This window comes from Hylobates moloch, unplaced genomic scaffold (assembly GCF_009828535.3).
Source record: "Hylobates moloch isolate HMO894 unplaced genomic scaffold, HMol_V3 SCAFFOLD_1, whole genome shotgun sequence".
In the NCBI taxonomy this organism is placed as follows: domain Eukaryota; kingdom Metazoa; phylum Chordata; class Mammalia; order Primates; family Hylobatidae; genus Hylobates; species Hylobates moloch.
This window is the reverse complement of record NW_026652276.1, coordinates 99,132,057-99,151,353: the sequence shown is the minus strand read 5'-3', so window position 1 is coordinate 99,151,353 and position 19,297 is coordinate 99,132,057. Positions and strand designations below refer to the sequence as shown.

Here is a 19,297-nt window from a genome sequence, read left to right as displayed (position 1 = left end):
AAAAATTAGCTGTTTTGTATTTTTACAAATACAAAATTGTGGAAGTCCAAGCAAACAGAGAAAGTGTCAACACAGAGGGGTGGCCTGCAAAAGCAGCCAGAGCCTAAATAGGGCACGGAGAACCTATTTAGGGCATGAGGTGAGGAGGGCATCCATGATTGGGAAGGGATGGGGGAGGTTTCACTACATAAAGGGGATTGATCAAATAAGTAAATAAAGTATACTGGAAGCCAGGTGTGTCACTTTTGCAGAAAAGAGTCATGGATTCAGAAAGGGAGAAAACTAGCAGGAATCCTATGAAATTAGATTAAAATGGATGTATCCGTGTATATTCATACCCTTCTAGATAGATAAATGGTTAGATAGGTGATAAAAAGATAACAGATGACAAGATAATTAGACAGACATAAATCTATGTTATGTGTTTGTGTACAAAAAAATATACTCCCTACTTCTCTCCACTGATAGAGCTAGGTAACAACGGCATTTCAATAGCGATGAGCACACCTAGAAATTAAGTTGTTTATGATTCCTCATAGAACATGAACTCAAAAGAGGTCAGCAAAGGAGTGTGTGCAATTCTTTGCTATTGGCTGCAGCTACAGCCCGCCTCCTTCTCCAGCACATAAACATTTCAGCAGCTTGGCTGAAGACTGCTGTGCAGGGCAGGGAAGCTCCAGGCACACAGCCCAGCAAACAGCAGCACACAGCTGAAGGGAAGACTCACAGAAGACAGTTGAAGAAGGAAAGTGGCAATGGACCTCATCCCAAATTTGGCGGTAGAAACCTGGCTTCTCCTGGCTGTCAGCCTGGTGCTCCTCTATCTGTGAGTAACTGTCCAAGCTCCTCTCTTTGTTTCCTTGGACTTGGGGTGCTAATCGGGCCCCTTTTCCCTTATCTGTTTTGAAGATCAAAAGAGATGTTCAAAGAGAAGTAGCTGAAGTGTTGGACGCTACAAATGCATAGAGGTTATTATTGATCTTATGCAGATCTATGAATGAATAAATAAGCATTTCTCCCATCCACCTTCTAATTTTGGTGACTAGGAGGGTTTAGGGACAGCGTTTGGTAGTGGGAATGATCGGATTAGCTTAGATTTGATGAAGACTAATCAATGAAAACATGGCAGAGGCAGATTACAAACTACTGATCACAACGGACAGTGTGATCCTCATCCCCTTCCCAGGCTCTGGGGATTCTGGGGACAGGAAGGAGTGGCTTGCATTTTTGTCTCATTAATTCGTTTTCTGGGTTCTGTGTCTGCTGGAAGGGATATGTAGATGTATTGCCCCTGTAGACCTGGTTCCTGCTCCCCTGCCTTCCACCACAGGATATCATTTACATAACGCACCAGGAACACCAAGACTTCAGGGGAAGCTGTCCCCTGGCTCTTCCCTCTTTCCTGTGTCATGCCCCTGAAAATCCCCTCCCTCCTATGACTCACTCCTCCACCCTGTCATACACAGAACTGTTTATCTTGCAATCTCTAGAGCAAAGGAGACCTGGAGGAAGTTCTGAAGATTTATTCTTTGCTTTAATCTTTTTCCTCCAGTCTCTGGGAGGCTAGGATTAATACAGAGCTTTGTTTCTCACCTGATGGGAATCTACTAGCAGCCTGAAAAGGCAGGAGCCATGAAAGCCAATTTGGATTTTACACATTTTTTTCCCCTTTATGTTATAGTACAGGAGGGCGAACCCTCTCACTGGTGGGATTCCTGGCATCCTAGAGCAGGTGGAGAGAAGAGTTACTTTCCACTGTGGGTAGTGGAGGCTCCACCTGTCACATTAACTTCTACCTCAATTTGACTTTTATTAAGAGTAGGGAACCACAATGACATGAAAATAGAAAATGTAAACCTCATTTTCTTTCATAGAAAGCTTAGGAATTAAGTGAGTTGTGGCAACATGGTTTCCATTGTCTAACATTTTAAAATGAATTGATATGGTTTAAATTCATTCGTTTTTAAACCAGAATTTTTTGGAGATAGACTATTTCCAGCATGTTCCTTCTGGATGATAAAACAGGGCTGTTAGTTCAGTATTTGTGACAATAAATGTGTGTAAAATAATGTCACCTTTCCTGAATGTCAGGAATATGAGTCTAATGCAAAAATGTATACCTCTAAGACAAGACTGCACGTCTTTTTAAATATACCTGCCCGGCCATTTATTTTAATAACTCCTTTTTGAATATACCTGCTTAGCAGGTTATCTTAAACTGTCAGGCAGGGGAGTAAGCAAGACTGTGAGCCAGTGACGATAGCAAAGTCATCCAGGTAGGATCCGTATGAAGTGAGAAAATATTCCTCAGCTCTCAGGGTAGAACTCCAAAGAGATATACATGGGTCCTGGCCCCACAGTGGAGGTCACTCAAAGGGTAAACAAGTTGGCATCTCATCTGCTTCAGGCCTGGACACAGGGGCACCATCTGTGTCACTCTGTGTGTGGTCTGCCATGTTGTGGGGCTGTCACTACAGACTCGGGCAGCCGGGCAGACAATGCCTTAGCCTTAGACGATGCTGGTGCAGCCCAGGAGTCAGAAAATGCAGTGTAGACCAGGTCCTCCTTAGGCCAACACAATTATGTGCAATAGATGACTGGCTTTTCTGTTAGTCTCTTCATTGGAACCAAAGGCAGCATTATTCTACCAAACAGAAGGGAGCTGGAAAGAAACTAAAGAGTTCGCCCAGCACAGCATCTGCCTTGACATGGTACCATGTGAGTCTAGACACTCACCAGGATCTTTCCTTGGGGGCCAATGCTGCTGACACATTAACTCAATAGCTTGTCCTCACCTGAGAGGTCAGGTAATGTGTTTAAAGTTCAGGAGCAGAGATTAGTGTCATTGATTTGACATGGCTGTGACAACAAAGGAGGGAACTGAAGTGGGAATACCCAAGGCCACCCTGGCTTTGGCAGGTGGTGCACGCACTTCCACTAACTGTTCTGGGGCAGGGAACCAAATGTGTGACTGGGCCTGCTCGTGCTGCCCCTGCTGAGTCCTCCAAACCCTGCCCTTCATGTAATTTCTCAGTTTTATTTTATCACATTTTATAAGTCGCTGGATGTTTACAAAATGTTTGGAACCTATACTGCCTTGAAGGCTAACCTCTAAAGAGGAGTAAACAAGGTCTTAATACAACTCTCTGGGACGTTTTACACTTGATCTTAGCCAAAAGGCCGAGAAGCGATTCTGGGACGTTTTATCATTACTTATCTTATATGCCATACTGCATCTTTTGCTATCAACAGGAAAGTACCTGGACTTTGGAAGGTCCCTCCCTGTCTTTTAGCTGAAAGTACATATGAGGCATGTGGATTCTTTTATGCACATCATCTTTTTCAGCCACATTTTTGTAGTTTGCCTCTCTGGAGCCAACTGTTTGGGGCTAGCAGCTTCACAGCTGAATCAGTGTCTGGCAACCTCTTCCTTCAGCCTCTCTTCTTCCTCCAGTTTTCCATCCCTCAGTCACACCAGAGGGGGAAGGTCTGCAAGGATCCAGAACCATCAGTTGGAGGAGTCTGCGCATGACTCATGAAAGATGAGTTCCAGGCAGGCCTGCCATAGTGAACACCAGGCTTAATGGGTTTTTCCTCAGAGATACTTCATGTACAGAGGCAGTGAACTGACTGCTCTCTGGTTGACCACCTTGAAAAAGATGAGTGTGCCTGGCACTGTGCTTCTCAAGTGAGTATTACCTGAGAAGTATTAGTTGCTGGTTCTTCTGCACACCATCATTCAAGGACATATGGGTCAACCATCCTCCTCAATAGTTCAAATCAACCAGATCATCTGACCACAGAGACTGAGGTATACCTGAAAGCTGCCCACATTTCTGTAAGGCCAATAGAAGCCATGAACACAGTTGTCAATCTGTAGAAATAAGGACTCCATGACTCCTCCAAGGTCTCTCTGTGAATGAACGTTTAAGAAGGGCTAGATCCTAAAATAGGGTCAGAGCTTAGAGGGAAGAAAAAGCATAAACATTTCTGAGCAAATTGTAAGGGCAGTGTCACCATAGGTTCTCAGTGACCCTCTGTGATTGAGTGCATACAGTGATGCAAAATCTCATCATCAGTGCAGAAGACAAAAAAAATCTTACCCTTTCTACCTAGGATGAGAATCCCCAAATCAGAGAAGAGTCCACTTACTAAACAGACATAAGTGTCCTGGAAGAATTCCTGCCTGAACCTCTCAGGAGCATTTGAGGACATTTATCAAGTATTCACTCCAGGATTGGGACTGTGAAGACTTCAGCTGCTTTCAGCTAATCATTGAGACTTTTCAGGGGTCTCAGAGTAGAGTCAGGAAAGGACCTGATGAGTGAATGCAATTACTGACGTTGGAGTTGCTGTTATTATTTATCGTGTACATACTACCTCCCTCTCTTGACCATTCCAGTTCCTGAGTCGGTAACTCACCAGCCCTCTGATCTATAAAGTCACAATCCCTGTGACCTGATTTCTGTTTCACTTCGTAGATATGGGACCCGTACACATGGACTTTTTAAGAGACTGGGAATTCCAGGGCCCACACCTCTGCCTTTGTTGGGAAATGTTTTGTCCTATCGTCAGGTGAGTTGCTTGAGCTTCCTCTTTTGCTTCTTATGGTTGCAAACATCAGCTTAGTTCCATCAGTAAAAATGCCCCCTCCTTGGGAGGGAGTTCTGAGGTTTCACATTTTCAGAAATGGTGGGACTGGGCACAGTGGATCATGCCTGTAATCTCAGCCTCTGTGAGGCCAAGGCTGGCAAATTGCTTGAGCCCAGGAGTTTGAGACCAGCCTGGGCAACACAGTGAGACACCCGTCTCTAGAAAGAAAAAATTACCTGTGCATGATATGGTAGCCGATGCCTGTAGTCCCAGCTACTCTGAATGCTAAGGTGGGAGGATTGCATGAACCCAGGAAGTCAAGGCTGTATTGAGCTGTGATCGCACCACTGCACTCCAGCTTGGGCAACAGAGCAAGACAGAAAGGAAGAAAGAAAGAGAGAAAGAGAGAAAAAGAAAGAGAGAGGAAGGAGAGGAGAGGGGAGGGGAGGGGGGGGGGATGGGAGGGGAGGGGAGGTAAGCGAAGGGGAGGGGAGGGGAGCGGAGGGGAGGGGAGAGGGGAGCGGAGGGGAGGGGAGAGGGGAGGGGAGAGGGGAGGGGAGGGGAGGGGAGGGAAGGGGAGAGGAGAGAGGAGAGGAGAGGAGAGGAGAGGAGAGGAGAGGAGAGGAGAGGAGAGGAGAGGAGAGGAGAGGAGCGGAGCGAGAGGAGAGGAGAGGAGAAGATGTGTAGGCTCCATCCAGAGCATGGCCAGGTGTACCCCTGGAGGGAAAGTCACAAGTTCATGTCCAGAAGGCCAGCAGCAGCAAGCTGCTCTCTGGCCCAGATTTCCTATCCTGTGTACCTGAAGCTTGTTTCTCAGACTCTAACTCTCACAACTGAAGCCTCTGTTGTCTGATTACTATCTGAGAATTCTACACAATTTTACCCTCGATAAAAGCAGTAATTTCTTCTTCATCTTTCCCAGATCAACTCTTGTAGTAGATCAACATTCCTGGGACCTTCTTTTGCATGGTTAAAACATCACAGCTGAATCTTAGCAACAGGAAGGTTTGTTTTTACGTTTGAGAAGTGAAAGCTCAGAGCATGCATTGTAATTTGCTGGGTGTGATGTGTAGAGGTGGCATTTCTCCATCTTTTCTGTGTTAAGCTAGAAAACTGGAAAGGAAGTCTACTTTCTCATTCACTCACTTTCTCACTCAACAACATGCCTTAGACTTAGCTAAATCTGCAAGACTAAAAGAGGTCCCTGGTTTAACTTTCTAATTCTACTAGAATTCTAGAGAGAGCACATGAGATAAATAAAAAGGATACTGATGGAGGAGATTAAAAAATTATGCATTCCCTGCAGACACTCACTTTTCCTCACCTCAGTTTCACCCCTGCCCTTGCAGGTGATCATTCAGGGGGTTAGGAGACTTTAGAGAGAAGAAAAAGCAAAAATACATCAGAAAGACAAGGAATTACTTACTGGTCATAGACAAGGGTGAGGCCTTCAGTACTTAAGAGAAAATTCAAGAGTGACTTTAAATTCCCCACTTCAAATATATTCTCTATTTTCTTGCCTTTCCCTTAAGACATCTCTGAATAGCTTCCTTCAACTGCCAGTGAAAGATAGCAGGCCTGATTTCATTGGACGCAACTGTTTTCAGCCCCAATTAGAGGTAGGGTTCATTCTATTTAAAATAATGATCAAATTGTATTTTGTTTCTTCTCCCAGGGTCTCTGGAAATTTGACACAGAATGTTATAAAAAGTATGGAAAAATGTGGGGGTGAGTATTCTGGAAACCTCCATTGGACAGACCTGCTGCTGTGATGAGGTTACCCGATTGCAGGATAGTCTCTGCCCAGGGCTTCATGGGATGAAGCTCTTGTCAACTTAAACACAGAGAGAGGTTCTCTGAAAGAAGAGGATAATTACTTGGGAGTAGAATATTGCAATGGGAATCTGCTTGCCATTATAGACTATGTGCAAATTCAGGGAGGTAAACAAGACAAAGATGCTCCAAGGAAAATATGAGAAGAATCTCATAACTGTTTTGAGATAATGATGGTTAGCTACAAAGATCAATAACAAGCGTGACGGCACACCAAGGTTGGACAGACAGTTGCTGGGCAGGTGTCCTTGCAGAAATATTTTTGTGTAAAGTTGAAATGGCCTTTGTGCAGTTTTGTAATAGTTTTGTTTCCAGGAACACAAGCATGAGAATCCTCTCTTCATAGCCTTCTTGGGATTTATTTGTCAGGGTTAAAAACAATTAGTGATGTCACTTTGGTTCTGATAAAGTTCACACTCGCTATTGTAAAACTTTTCGAGGCTTGTCCTACCAAGGATCTCATATGTCACCAGGTGTTGAGGTCTTCAGTCTGAACTAGGCTGGGAGCATTGTGGTTATGTTTCTGCAGGCTTTGGTGGCCCAGGGACTCCCAGCATCGCCTTCTGTCCAATGTCTGCCTATTCCCCTCTTCTTTCTTTCTTCCTTAGGTGCCCTTTTATCATATGCATTGTCTCAGACCCTTCTAATATGTGCTCATAAATGCATGGCATCATCTCCTTCTCACATCGATTCACTTTCAATTAAAAGCCAAAACTCCTTCATTTAGACTGAATTTAACACGTGCTTTTGAAAGAAGGCTTGAGAGATAATAGAGAAACAGATTGGGAAACAACTTATGCTCCACTTTTTTAAACTTTCTCTGCAAGTATGGAATTTTTTGTTCTGCTTTGTTGTTTAAATTTAAGGCAACACTTTTTAATAGAAGGATATACAAGTATTTATTGGTTTATACCATTTCGCTTACTTTGAAGAAGAGATGCTGAATATTATTAAACCATTGTGTTCCCTGGTGGGCTGATGGACTGTGATTTTATAAGGTGGTCTCAGCCAATTGCAGCAGCTGTTCCCCGTCAGAGGGGCTAGAGGTTTGGTGAGAGCAGTGGAAGAGGTGCAGTGGTGTGTTTGTTCACTAGAAGCAAGTGAGAGAAAGCTTTGCCTCTTTGTACTTCTTCATCTTCTCTCCTCAAGTCCTCAGAATCCACAGTGCTGGCTGTGGAGTGCTGTGGAGCTGGCATGGCCCATACAGGCAACATGACTTACTAGACAGCTGACACAGCTCTGGATGTCCATGGGCCCCACACCAACTGCCCTTGCAACATTTAGTCCTTGTGAGCATTTGATGATTTACCTGCCTTCAATTTTTCACTGACCTAATATTCTTTTTGATAATGAAGTATTTTAAACATATAAAACATTATGGAGAGTGGCATAGGAGATACCCACGTATGCACCACCCAGCTTAACAAATGCTCTACTGTCATTTCTAACCACAATCTCTTTAAAGAGCTCTTTTGTCTTTCAATGTCCCTTCCCTGTTTGGACCACATTACCCTTCATCATATGAAGACTTGGGTGGCTCCTGTGTCAGACTCTTGCTGTGTGTCACACCCCAATGAACTAGAACCTAAGGTTGCTGTGTGTTGTACAACTAGGGGTATGGATTACATAACATCACGATCAAAGTCTGGCTTCCTGGGTGTGGCTCCAGCTGCAGAATCGGGCTAGTGAAGTTTAATCAGCTCCATTATCCCCACGCAGAACGTATGATGGTCAACTCCCTGTGCTGGCCATCACAGATCCCGACATGATCAAAACAGTGCTAGTGAAAGAATGTCACTCTGTCTTCACAAATCGAAGGGTAAGCATCCATTTTTTGAAATTTAAATAATGATCCATTGATTAAATTTTTATTTTGAAAAAAATATACTCACAGAAAGTTACCTAAAAAATGTACAGGAAGGTTCCATGTACTCTTCATCCTGTCTCCCCCAATGGTAACATCTTGCAATCTTGTATATTGCAATATATATATAGTATATTCATATTATTAGGTTGGCGCAAAAGTTAAAATGGCAAACTGCAGGCCGGGCGCAGTGGCTCATGCCTGTAATCACAGCACTTTGGGAGGCTGAGGCGGGTGGATCACGAGGTCAGGAGTTCGAGACCAGCCTGACCAACATGGTGAAACCCGATCTCTACTAAAAATACAAAAATTAGCTGGGCATGGTGGCATGTGCCTGTAGTCCCAGCTACTCAGTAGTCTGAGACAGGAGAATCGCTTGAACCTGGGAGGCGGAGGTTGCAGTCAGCCGAGATCACACCATTATGCTCCAGTCTGGGCAACAGAATGAGACTCCATCTCAAACAAAAAACAAAAAAAAAAACCGGCAAACTGCAATAACTTTTGCACCAACCTAATGCTATAGTACAGGAAATTGACTTTGATATAGTTTACAGAGATTTTCAGATTTCACCAGTTTTACATGCCCTTGTTTGTGTGTGTTTATGTGTGTGTGTAGTTCTAAGCAATTTTTCACATTTGTGCAATGACCAGCACAATCAAGATGCAGACCCATTCCGTCACCATGTGGCTCCCTCCAGCTATCCTACAGTCACAACATGGAGTTTGTCTTTTTCTCTGACAGGTTCTATATCAGAGCAAACTTTTATTTATTTGAGGAGGCCAAGGTATTAATATTTCCTTTTATGGATTGTTCTTTTGGTGTCAAGTCTGAAAATCCTTTGCCTAGCCCTCCTTCCTACATTGCTTTTTTTAAGAGTTATACAGTTTAACACTTTACAAAATGTAACTCTATTACCCATTTTGTGTTAATATTTGCGTAAGTTATGAGATTTAGCTCAAGGTTCATTTTCTGCAGACTATGGCTGTCCAAATGTTCCAACACCATTTTGGAAAGGTGGGCATATTGTCAAAACTCAGCTGAGTATATTTTGTGAATCTATTTCTTATTGTTTACTCCTCCACCAATACCACACTGTGGTGACTATAGTAGCTGTACAGTAACTCTTAACATCATATAGGGCAATTCTTTCCACTTTATTGATTTATATTTTCAGAATAGTTTTAGCTTTTCTTGTCCCTTGCCTTTCCATAAAAATTCAGAATAAGCTTGTAAGTGTCTACAAACAAACCTGCCATAATTTTGATAAGAATTAAATTAAAGCAGAGGTGTCCAATCTTTTGGCTTCCCTGGGCCACAGTGGAAGACGTGTCTTGGGCCACACATAAAATACACTAACACACACACACACACACACAAATGGTCTGTGTATAGTTTTCATTATATATCTACCACCACAGATAAGCAAAAATGTCCTTGCATAATAATCCTAATTATGCACTGCCCCATTCAGAGGGTCTTTCAAAATCGTTGAACAGGTCCCAAGTTTGCAATCACTGATACAGAAAATGTACATATCTAGCTAAACTTTACTACTTTTTTGATATTTTTTATTATAAAAGAGAACAACATAAAACTAGTGGGGTACTTGACATTGATTTTGAGAAACTAATGCATCAGTATCTGGCTTGATGGAAGTAGCTGCAATTCTCAGTGAGTTCTCAAGGTGCTCATCAGATATTTTGGTTCTAATTTTACTCTTCGTGTTCTTCATCCTTGAAAATAGTAGCTCACAAATGTAAGTGCTGCCAAAAAGCAATGACACGAACAAGGTGTGATTGTGAAGCAAGGGATATTTGTCATTGGGAAGATGGGTCTTACAAAAGTCCAGTAAAGAGGCATAATCAAATTTTTCTTTAAGTTGAACGTCAGATTGCAGCTCTAGGCATTCCATTTGAAAATTGCCAGGTAACATTATATGTCGACTGAAAATGGAGTCGCAAATATATCAAAATATTGATGATTTTTTCAGAAATCTTGAAATACCTGTTTACAAATTCCTGTATCAAATTGAAAAGCAAGGCTGCATATTTTTGGCTGTTCACAGGACCGTGTTTAGCCAACATGTCGAAATGCATAAAATTGTTTGCCTTAATTTGAGCTTGCCATAATTTCAGTTTCATATGGAATGCTGTTATGGTGTGAAACATTGTATTGTTAAGTTGGTTTTCACCTTGAAGACACAGGTTTAACTCACTTAAATGGGCCGTCAAACCCACTAAAAATGCTAAATCTGTAAGCCAGTTTTCATTGTCAAGTTCTGGCACAAATTTTGTGTTTGATACCATAAACGGCTTGCTTTCACATCACAAAGCATAAAATCTTTATATTTTGCCTTGACTTAACCATCTTACTTCTAAAAAGTGAATGACTTGCTAGAGTCAGCATCCATACTTTTAAGGAATTCCTGGAACTAGCGATGATTCAATTCCTGGGCCCTTGGGAAATTTACAGCCTTGATGACAATTTGCATGACATTATCTACTTTTAAAGCTTGTGCACATGGATTTTCTTGATGTATTATGCAATAATACTTCATCAAATGTGAGTTTTGTGCAGCATTTGCATCATCTATTAATTGTACAAGTCCCTTTTACCTACCATCGCCAGGGCACCATATGTAGCTATATCACATATGTTTACAATGGACAAAGAAAATCGCTTTAACATATTATTCACTGATTCAAATAAATCTCTTGATTTAGTTGTGTCTTTTAATGGCATGGTGACATTTCTATTTCTTCAGTGACATTATATTCATCATCAATACCTCTAATAAAAATAGCAAGTTGTGCCACATCTGTAGTGTCAGTGCCTTCATCCATCACCAAAGCATAAAATTTTAAATTAGCAATTTTATTCTCCAAACGTCTTTCAATAGATTTCCCAATTTCTCCAATTCTCCTGGCTATAGTCTGGTGAGACAAACTGATTTTAGAAATATCAGTTTCTCAAGGCAAATAATATCTACCACATCTTCCAGACATTGCTTAATAAACTCACCATCAGTAAATGGTTTTGATTTTTTTGCTATTAAATTTGCTACCACATAGCTAGCTTTTACCTTACGATAGAGTTCGTTTCAGTTGTAACTTTTTAAAAAATCTTTTTTGTTGAAAAGACAGACTTTTTTTCTGTTCTGCTATTTTGTCCTTACAACACATACACACCAAATTTGTCCGCATGTTTTTGCATATAATGCCTCTTCAAATTGTAGTCTTTGAAAACTGGCACAAATTCCGTAGAAATTAAGCAGAGTGCTTCGCTATTTGCCTCAACAAGAAAAAGTCATTTGTCCACTTTTCATTGAACAATCTTCCTTCATCCATAATTTTTCTTTTTTAGGGTTTTCTTTTTAAGACATCATGGAAGCCATTCTGGAGTTAAAAGCATTATAATAGATAAGCAACTATATTTACTTTTATTATGGAAATTAACAGGAAAATAGAAAGAATAGAAAGCAAGGTTTAATAATCAAATAAGAATACTTGCATGTCTTCTAAATAATATTAAACACCTATCATTTACAAAGGTAGGTTGAAATATCATTGATAATCGTTGTGTCTTACTTGCCAAGTCGCCACAAACACACCTAATATCTGATGGTGTCAATTCAACTGTCCGTGATTAGAAGATAACACACCGGAAGTCGCACACCACCATAAAACTGAAGCCACACATGTGTACAAATGGCGAGAGTGTCTGGTGTACAGCAGCACTCTGCCTTGTCCAGAATACACACTTGAATTCTTTGTCACAATTCACTTCACGTGGCATTGCAATAGCGTCCTCTCGCTCTTTATTTTGTTAGTTAATTTTAACGGCTTTTCATTTCTTCTGGTTGAACTGTTTGCAATTATAATGCAAATTATGGATACCAGTCCATTATTTGTGGATGTGACATACTCTGATTGTCCCTTTCCATTCCATTGTCGTCTACAGAGTTCACACTTGAGAATCGCATAGTCAAATTACAATATTACAAAAAAAATTGCAAAAAAACTCAAAATGTTTTAAGAAAGTTTCCAAATTTGTATTGGGCTACATTCAAAGCCATCCTGGACTGCATGAGGCCTGCAGGCCACAAGTTGGACAAGCTTGAATTAAACCAATAGAACAATTTGGGTATAATCTGTATCTTTACTATGTTCAGCCTTTCATTCCGTGAATATAGTATGCCTCTCCATTTCTTTAGCTTTTATTTCTTTCCTCAACATTTTATAGTTTTCAGCATAGAGGTCCTGTACATCTTTTGTTAGATTTACACCAGAAATATTTCATTTTCGTTGGAGTAACTGTAAATGATATTGCTTTTCTTGTATTTTCAGATATTGATTGTTGTTACATAGAAATGTGAATTATTTTGTGTATTGATCTTGTATCCTATAGCCTTGCAGAACTTACCTATTTATTCTAGAAATTTTTTTGTATATTCCTTGACATTTTATACATTGACAATTATGTCACCTGAAAGTAGAGACAATTCTATTATTTCCTTTCCAATCTGTATGCCTTTTATTTCTTTTTCTTGTCTAGTGTATTAAGACATCAGGTATGCTCTTTAGTAAGAATGTTGAGAGTGGGCATTTTTGAATTCTTCTTGATCTTGGAAAAACCATTCAGTCCTTCATCATTAAATGTGATTTAACTGAATGATTTTTTTATAGATTGTCTTTATCAAGTGAAGGAACTGTCTCTCTCTTCCTAGTTTATTGAGATTTTATCATGACAGCTGGAATTACACATTTTAAAACAAAACATAGTTGTGGAAGATAAGAGAAAGTTCCAAGCATGCTGGCTTGATAGTACAGCCCCAAGTTGGGAAAAATAATTATCCCTTTCTTTTTCCTTCTATTTATGGAATAAAAAATTAAGAGAAAAGAATTTTCAAGGAAATTGCATTATTCCTTCAAAACAGGTTTCCAGTCTTAAGTATTACCTACTTTTTAAAAAAAATCACCACATCATGGCATCCCTTTTTCAAGTTGCCCATGCTGTAGGTATATTAAAGACAGCTGGTCTGAGGCAACATACAGTCTGCCCATCTGTCACCAATCCTTTTCTACTCTGCACACTCCTGGGGAAGGGCTAGGTCTTGTTCCTGCCTATTCCACTGGAAGAACAGTTCCCTACCACGTGGAGCATTTGCAATTAAAAGGAGACTGAGATATAGAGGCAGGAGACCACACCAGATGGCTGGGTCTCCCCACTCCCACCCCTGCCCCACATACACTCAGAAGAGGCTAGGCATCTAAGGTCTCTATTGAGCATCTTGAATATGGCTTGCCATAATATCATATACAGTCAATAAATATTTGTTAAATAAGTGATGCCTCTTCAATATATTTTGTGCAACCATGAAGATCACCACAACTAATGTGAGACAAAATGTTTCTGCTTGAACTCTAGTCTTTAGGCCCAGTGGGATTTATGAAAAGTGCCATCTCTTTAGCTGAGGATGAAGAATGGAAGAGAATACGGTCATTGCTGTCTCCAACCTTCACCAGTGGAAAACTCAAGGAGGTATGAAAATAAGATGAGTTTTAATTAGAAATGTAAAGAATGAATCTGGGGACAGGTAGAAAGTAAGATCACAGTCCGTTTCCAAGGGGTAGTCCACTGAGTTTGAGCTTCCTAAAAATGGTCTTTTATCTTTACGTACAGAAAAGACATCACAAAATTCATTACAAAATGTCACTTACTGCTCCATGCTGGAGAAAGCCATGTCCTTCTGGGACTTGAGTCTGCACATTTAACTACAGGTAGTGATCTGTTTTGTGCTTAGATGTTCCCCATCATTGCCCAGTATGGAGATGTATTGGTGAGAAACTTGAGGCGGGAAGCGGAGAAAGGCAAGCCTGTCACCCTGAAAGAGTAAGTAGGAGCACAGCCATGGGGTTCTGAGCTGTCATGAGCCCTTCCAGCTGCCTGTCATGGAGTCGACAGTCGCACTGTTGGGTTAGTCCAGTGACCAGACAAAAGCAGGGCAGTGCTGCAACTCCAAAGAGCCACCTAAGAGGGAGTGGCTCCCATGAAGAGGCAAGTCAGCAAGGGAAAAGGGCCTTCTCTCCTGTACACAGGAGCCAGGATTTACTTATCTGTTAACTTGTCACCATAAATATTCTGGGAGATTAAATACATGCTTTAGAAATAAAAAAAAAAAACATGATCATATCAAAGTTTTGAGTGTAGTGGATATGGAACTGTGGGTAAGCAAGCATTTGGTACTTGTTGCCTTGCATTGGGTAAGATGGGAAAGTTACAATGGGGAACTTGGAACAATTTCAATCCCTTCATGGTTTTTCTGAGAATATCAGCAAACTATGGACTATTAAGCCTTCCCACTACTTCCTTTTCCTCTAATCTCAAAAAAGAAAGGGTGCTAGAAATGCTATGTGTAGAGCAAGCCTATTATTTGCTGTCTACACTGGTATGTGCTTCAATTATGCAGGAACGACAGGTGTAATCTGAGCCTGTCCTGTTCAGACTTGGGACATGTGGTCACTCAGCTATAGGATTCTCCAAATCAATGTTGGAGAGACCTATTTTTTTTAACCAGAACATTCTTGATTGTCACATCTTACAAAAATGACTCTGCTCTCAGGGCAACTTCAGGTCAGAGGAGCTGGGGATAGTGGGGTTTTCCAGAGCATTAGCAGGGAGTGTAGAGAATAAAGGATGATATTTCTAGGAACTCAGAACAGGGTGTTACTGTTTTGTAAAGTGCTGAATAGGAATCGGCTCTGGGCATAGAGTCTGTAGTCAGACAACGCCACCTTTCTTGAATCCACTAGGAAGAGTTAATTATTCTACTCTTGTTCTGCTGAAGCACAGAGCTTACACATCTTATATCATCCACACTCAACACATGCTACTGTAGTTGTCTGATAATGGGTCTCTGTCTTCCTATGACTGGGCTCCTTGACCTCAGAGGTGAGTCTAACTCAGCTTGGTGTCTCCATCACCCACAGCATAGGGCCAGCTGCATCACTGGCACAGGATAACCACCTTCTGAGGGAGTAGATGGGAGAAGATTCAGCAGATAGTTCTGAAAGTCTGTGGCTCTTTATCTGTCTTGACTGGACATGTGGGTTTCTTGCTGCATGTATAGTGGAAGGACGGTAAGAGGTGCTGATTTTAATTTTCCATATCTTTCTCCACTCAGCATCTTTGGGGCCTACAGCATGGATGTGATCACTGGCACATCATTTGGAGTGAACATCGACTCTCTCAACAATCCACAAGACCCCTTTGTGGAAAGCATTAAGAAGTTCCTAAAGTTTGATTTCTTAGATCCGTTATTTCTCTCAATAAGTATGTGGACTATTATTTCTTTCTCTCTTTTTAAAGATAACTGCTTTCTTGACATATAATTCACATATCATATAATTCATCCACTTAAAATGTACAATTTCATTGTTTGTAAGATAATCAAAAATATGTATGACCATTACTATTGTAAACTAAAATGTTTTTGTCAATCTAGAGCCCTCATACACTTTAGCTATCAACCCCCCACCACAAACCCCATTGGCCTAAGCACCCAATAATCAACTTTCTGCCTCTATAGATTTGCCTATTCTGGACACTTCATAGAAATAATATCATTGATTTTTCTGTTGTTTTTTATTCTCTATTTCATGAGTTTATTTTAGTCTTTGTTATTTTCTTTCTTTTGCTGGCTTTAGGTTTCATTTGCTCTTCTTCTTTTAGTGTTTTGTGGTGTAAATGGTTATTATCAATTTGAGATATTTTCTTCTTTTAAATTTAGACATTACAGCTATAAATTTCCCTCTGAGCACTGGTTTGGCTACATCCTGTGTTTTGGTATATCATGTCTTTTTTTTGTTCATCTCAAAACAATTTCTTGTTGCCCTTTTGATTTCTGCTTTGACTCGCTGGTCACTTAAAACTCTATTGTTTAACTTCCACAAATGTATGAGTTTCCCAAATTTATTTCCCTTATTGATTTCTAGTTTTATTCCATGGAAGTTGATGTATATATGCTGTGTTATTTCTATCTTGACTATCATTTCCTGAACAGCATGATTAAGTTAAGCAGCAGATTATGGTCTACATTAATCCAAAAACTCTAGTCCAGTAGATAAAGGCTAAGAGGTCAGGGAATTTAATTCTATTCCTTTGATCACTCCAAAGACGCAGAAGGTGCCATTGATCTCACTGCTGTAGTGGTGTTTCCTGTGTATAGACCTGCCCTTACTCAGTCGCCGGCCTGAAAGAGGGGCAAACATGATCAAAGGAATGGGTTCCAGTTGAGAATCATGATGTTCTTATTCTTATTACTGATAGAGAAAATTATAATTGCTCCAGGTATAGTTTGCATTTTCACTATGATTTCCTTTTGTTTTTCCCACAGTACTCTTTCCATTCCTTACCCCAGTTTTTGAAGCATTAAATGTCTCTCTGTTTCCAAAAGATGCTATAAATTTTTTAAATAAATCTGTAAACAGAATGAAGAAAAGTCGCCTCAACGACAAACAAAAGGTAAAATCTGATGATGGTTAAACGACGATGTTTAGTTTTTGATAAATTTAGATTTTATACACATGATAGAGCATGTATCTGTATTTTTAAAAATAAAGACAGAGAACTTATGTCTAGAACAAGAGAAGTCATTTGGTAGAAATAAAGAAGGAGATTGGGGAAGGAGATGAGAATGAGTCAGAGAGATAGCATTTAAAACTTGTTATCAGGCACAACAATTAGTATGTCATGATATAAACAGTATTGAGATAAAATTTTACCACTTCTCTTCCCTTCAATAAATTGTCAAAGGATAAAGTTTTCTGTTTGAAAATATATTTTACTGGTATTGTGCTTTCCTCATATCACAGATTGGTAAAGAATCATTTTAAGTCCAAGACTCTTATTTTACATATTCTGCAATGAAAGGTCCTATGAGGCTACCTGCCGACTGCTGACATGTAGTGTGTGGTAAATGTGAGTGCTTCACAGCCTGGAGTGAACAGGGGTCTTCTCTGAGAATTGAGGTTGCAAGGCTGGCTAACTCAGCTTTGCCTTCATGAGCCCTAGAGGCCAGCCGAAGGATGTCTGCAGGTCAGGGAGACAGGACCAGGTAACCCAGCTGTCACTGAAGATTATATAGAGTTTGAGAATGTTGGAGTATTTGAAAATGCTCCCCCAGAAAAGCTGCTGATGAGTTCTGGAAATGTCAGGAGATTAATCTATATGGACACTGCTGAAGAAAAACATAGAAGAATAAAAGATCCAGTACTTCTTCCTGGGTAAGCAGTTATGACCAGAGATGGAACAGGAAACTCTTTGGCCAGAAAGCTGTATCCAAAAGACAGAGAAGATGAGGAACAGGGAGGGCAAAGGCCAAAAAGCAATTGGACATGATAGCTAGATTCATTTCAGGAAAACATCCTGCTTTCCAAGGATTTAGATGAATGTTTTTTTCATTGGTGACTCAGGCAACACCCATCAGACTTCTGGTCTTCAAGAAGCCATAGGGAGGTTGAGGGAGGGAAGTCAAGAAGGGAGGTTGAGGACTGCACTTTTGATTTGCTTCTGACTTCACGAGTCACTTTCTGCCAAAGAAATCTCTCCTTTTCCCTCTAGCACCGACCGGATTTCCTTCAGCTGATGATTGACTCCCAGAATTTGAAAGAAACTGAGTCCCACAAAGGTAACCAAGGAGTGCTTCTGAGGGCTACTGGCAGGGACACTAAGAGGGAGGGCCTTGTTCTGAAAATGTGCAGGAAGTATTCCAGGAAGATGAGAATTTTTGCCACATAGCAGAACAACACACATTTAGATGTTATAAATGGTGGCTGAAGGCACCTTCCAGAAGCCCACAGGTACAGCCATGTTCCAGGCTGAAAGGGCAACCCTAAGCAAACACAGAATGCTTGGAGGACAGTCAGTGGTTTGTGGATCAGCTACATGAGATCAAATGCCAGTTCTCAGCCTCCTCCAGATCCACCAAGTGAGAACCTCTACTTGGAAATTTATATCAAACATACCGATCAGGAGGCGCACTATCCCAGTAAGGGTGATTTTAACTGGTGGTACATGATGAAAGTGTGTTCGCAAGGTTAATCTACTGCAAAGTCTTATTTTTCCCTTTGAAATGGATAAGTAATGGGGGTGTGACACCTCTGATACCATGTAAATCTACTTCAATCTTCAATCTTTTATCTACTAGTTTTATGACCCATGGATGGTTTTGACCAAAACCATTATTACTAAGACAGTGGCAAAATGATAACCATGGTCAATTTCAAGCTACCAAGATTTGGCAACCATCTCACAAAATTTTCGAATATTTAATAATTGGTTCTAGAGAGCAGGGCTCAGCAGACTCCAGTATACCACTTTAAACATGTCCATGTCTGCATCTACTTCTGTCTGTCTATCATCTGTCTATAATTTATCAATTAATCATCTATCTCAATAAAGCTTCCTGTGATAAAGAAAATAGTCTATCATTTCACTGTTTCATATAGAAATCACTAGACACATATGGCTACTGAGTACTGGACATGTGGCCAATGCCACTGAAGAACCATTTTTAAGAGTATTTAATTTTAATTGAATAAAATTTGAAGTTAAATAGCCACGTGTGGATAGTGGCTACCAGACTGGACAGCAGAGTTCCCAACTTTAAAATTACAGTTCAATTTCAACTCAGAATAATGGGGTTCAATGTAACCGAATAAAATAATTGGATGGTTGAATTTACCCACAGCAGCATACAGAAATATTCACTGGTAAATCCAAACTCTGTAGACCTTTCTCACACTCATTTTATATTGTGTTTGGTTGTGAGTTACATGATTGCAACAGGCACCATATTTATTTCTGTGCCCCAGGTCTCTAAATGTCCTAATCCAGCCCTGACCAAACAGACTAGTGATGGACCATCATGAGCTTCTCTCAGGAGAAATATCAAGAGGGAGGCCAACCTGTAATCATAAGAACTTCTGCTATTTTAATGCCATTCA

At 40.5% G+C, this 19,297-nt stretch overlaps 1 protein-coding gene across 1 annotated transcript in view; it reads left to right on the top strand.

Annotated features, from left to right (window-relative positions):
* Positions 1-736: 736 nt before the first annotated feature.
* LOC116810915 (cytochrome P450 3A5) overlaps positions 737-19,297 on the top strand; it is a 32,227-nt gene continuing 13,666 nt past the window's right edge. The window contains exons 1-9 of the mRNA XM_032755999.2: positions 737-826; positions 4,482-4,575; positions 6,269-6,321; positions 8,146-8,245; positions 13,719-13,832; positions 14,095-14,183; positions 15,475-15,623; positions 16,687-16,814; positions 17,913-17,979. Of these exons, the coding sequence (XP_032611890.1) occupies positions 756-826; positions 4,482-4,575; positions 6,269-6,321; positions 8,146-8,245; positions 13,719-13,832; positions 14,095-14,183; positions 15,475-15,623; positions 16,687-16,814; positions 17,913-17,979 (865 nt within the window). The 5' untranslated portion in view covers positions 737-755. The remainder of the gene's footprint in view (positions 827-4,481; positions 4,576-6,268; positions 6,322-8,145; positions 8,246-13,718; positions 13,833-14,094; positions 14,184-15,474; positions 15,624-16,686; positions 16,815-17,912; positions 17,980-19,297) is intronic.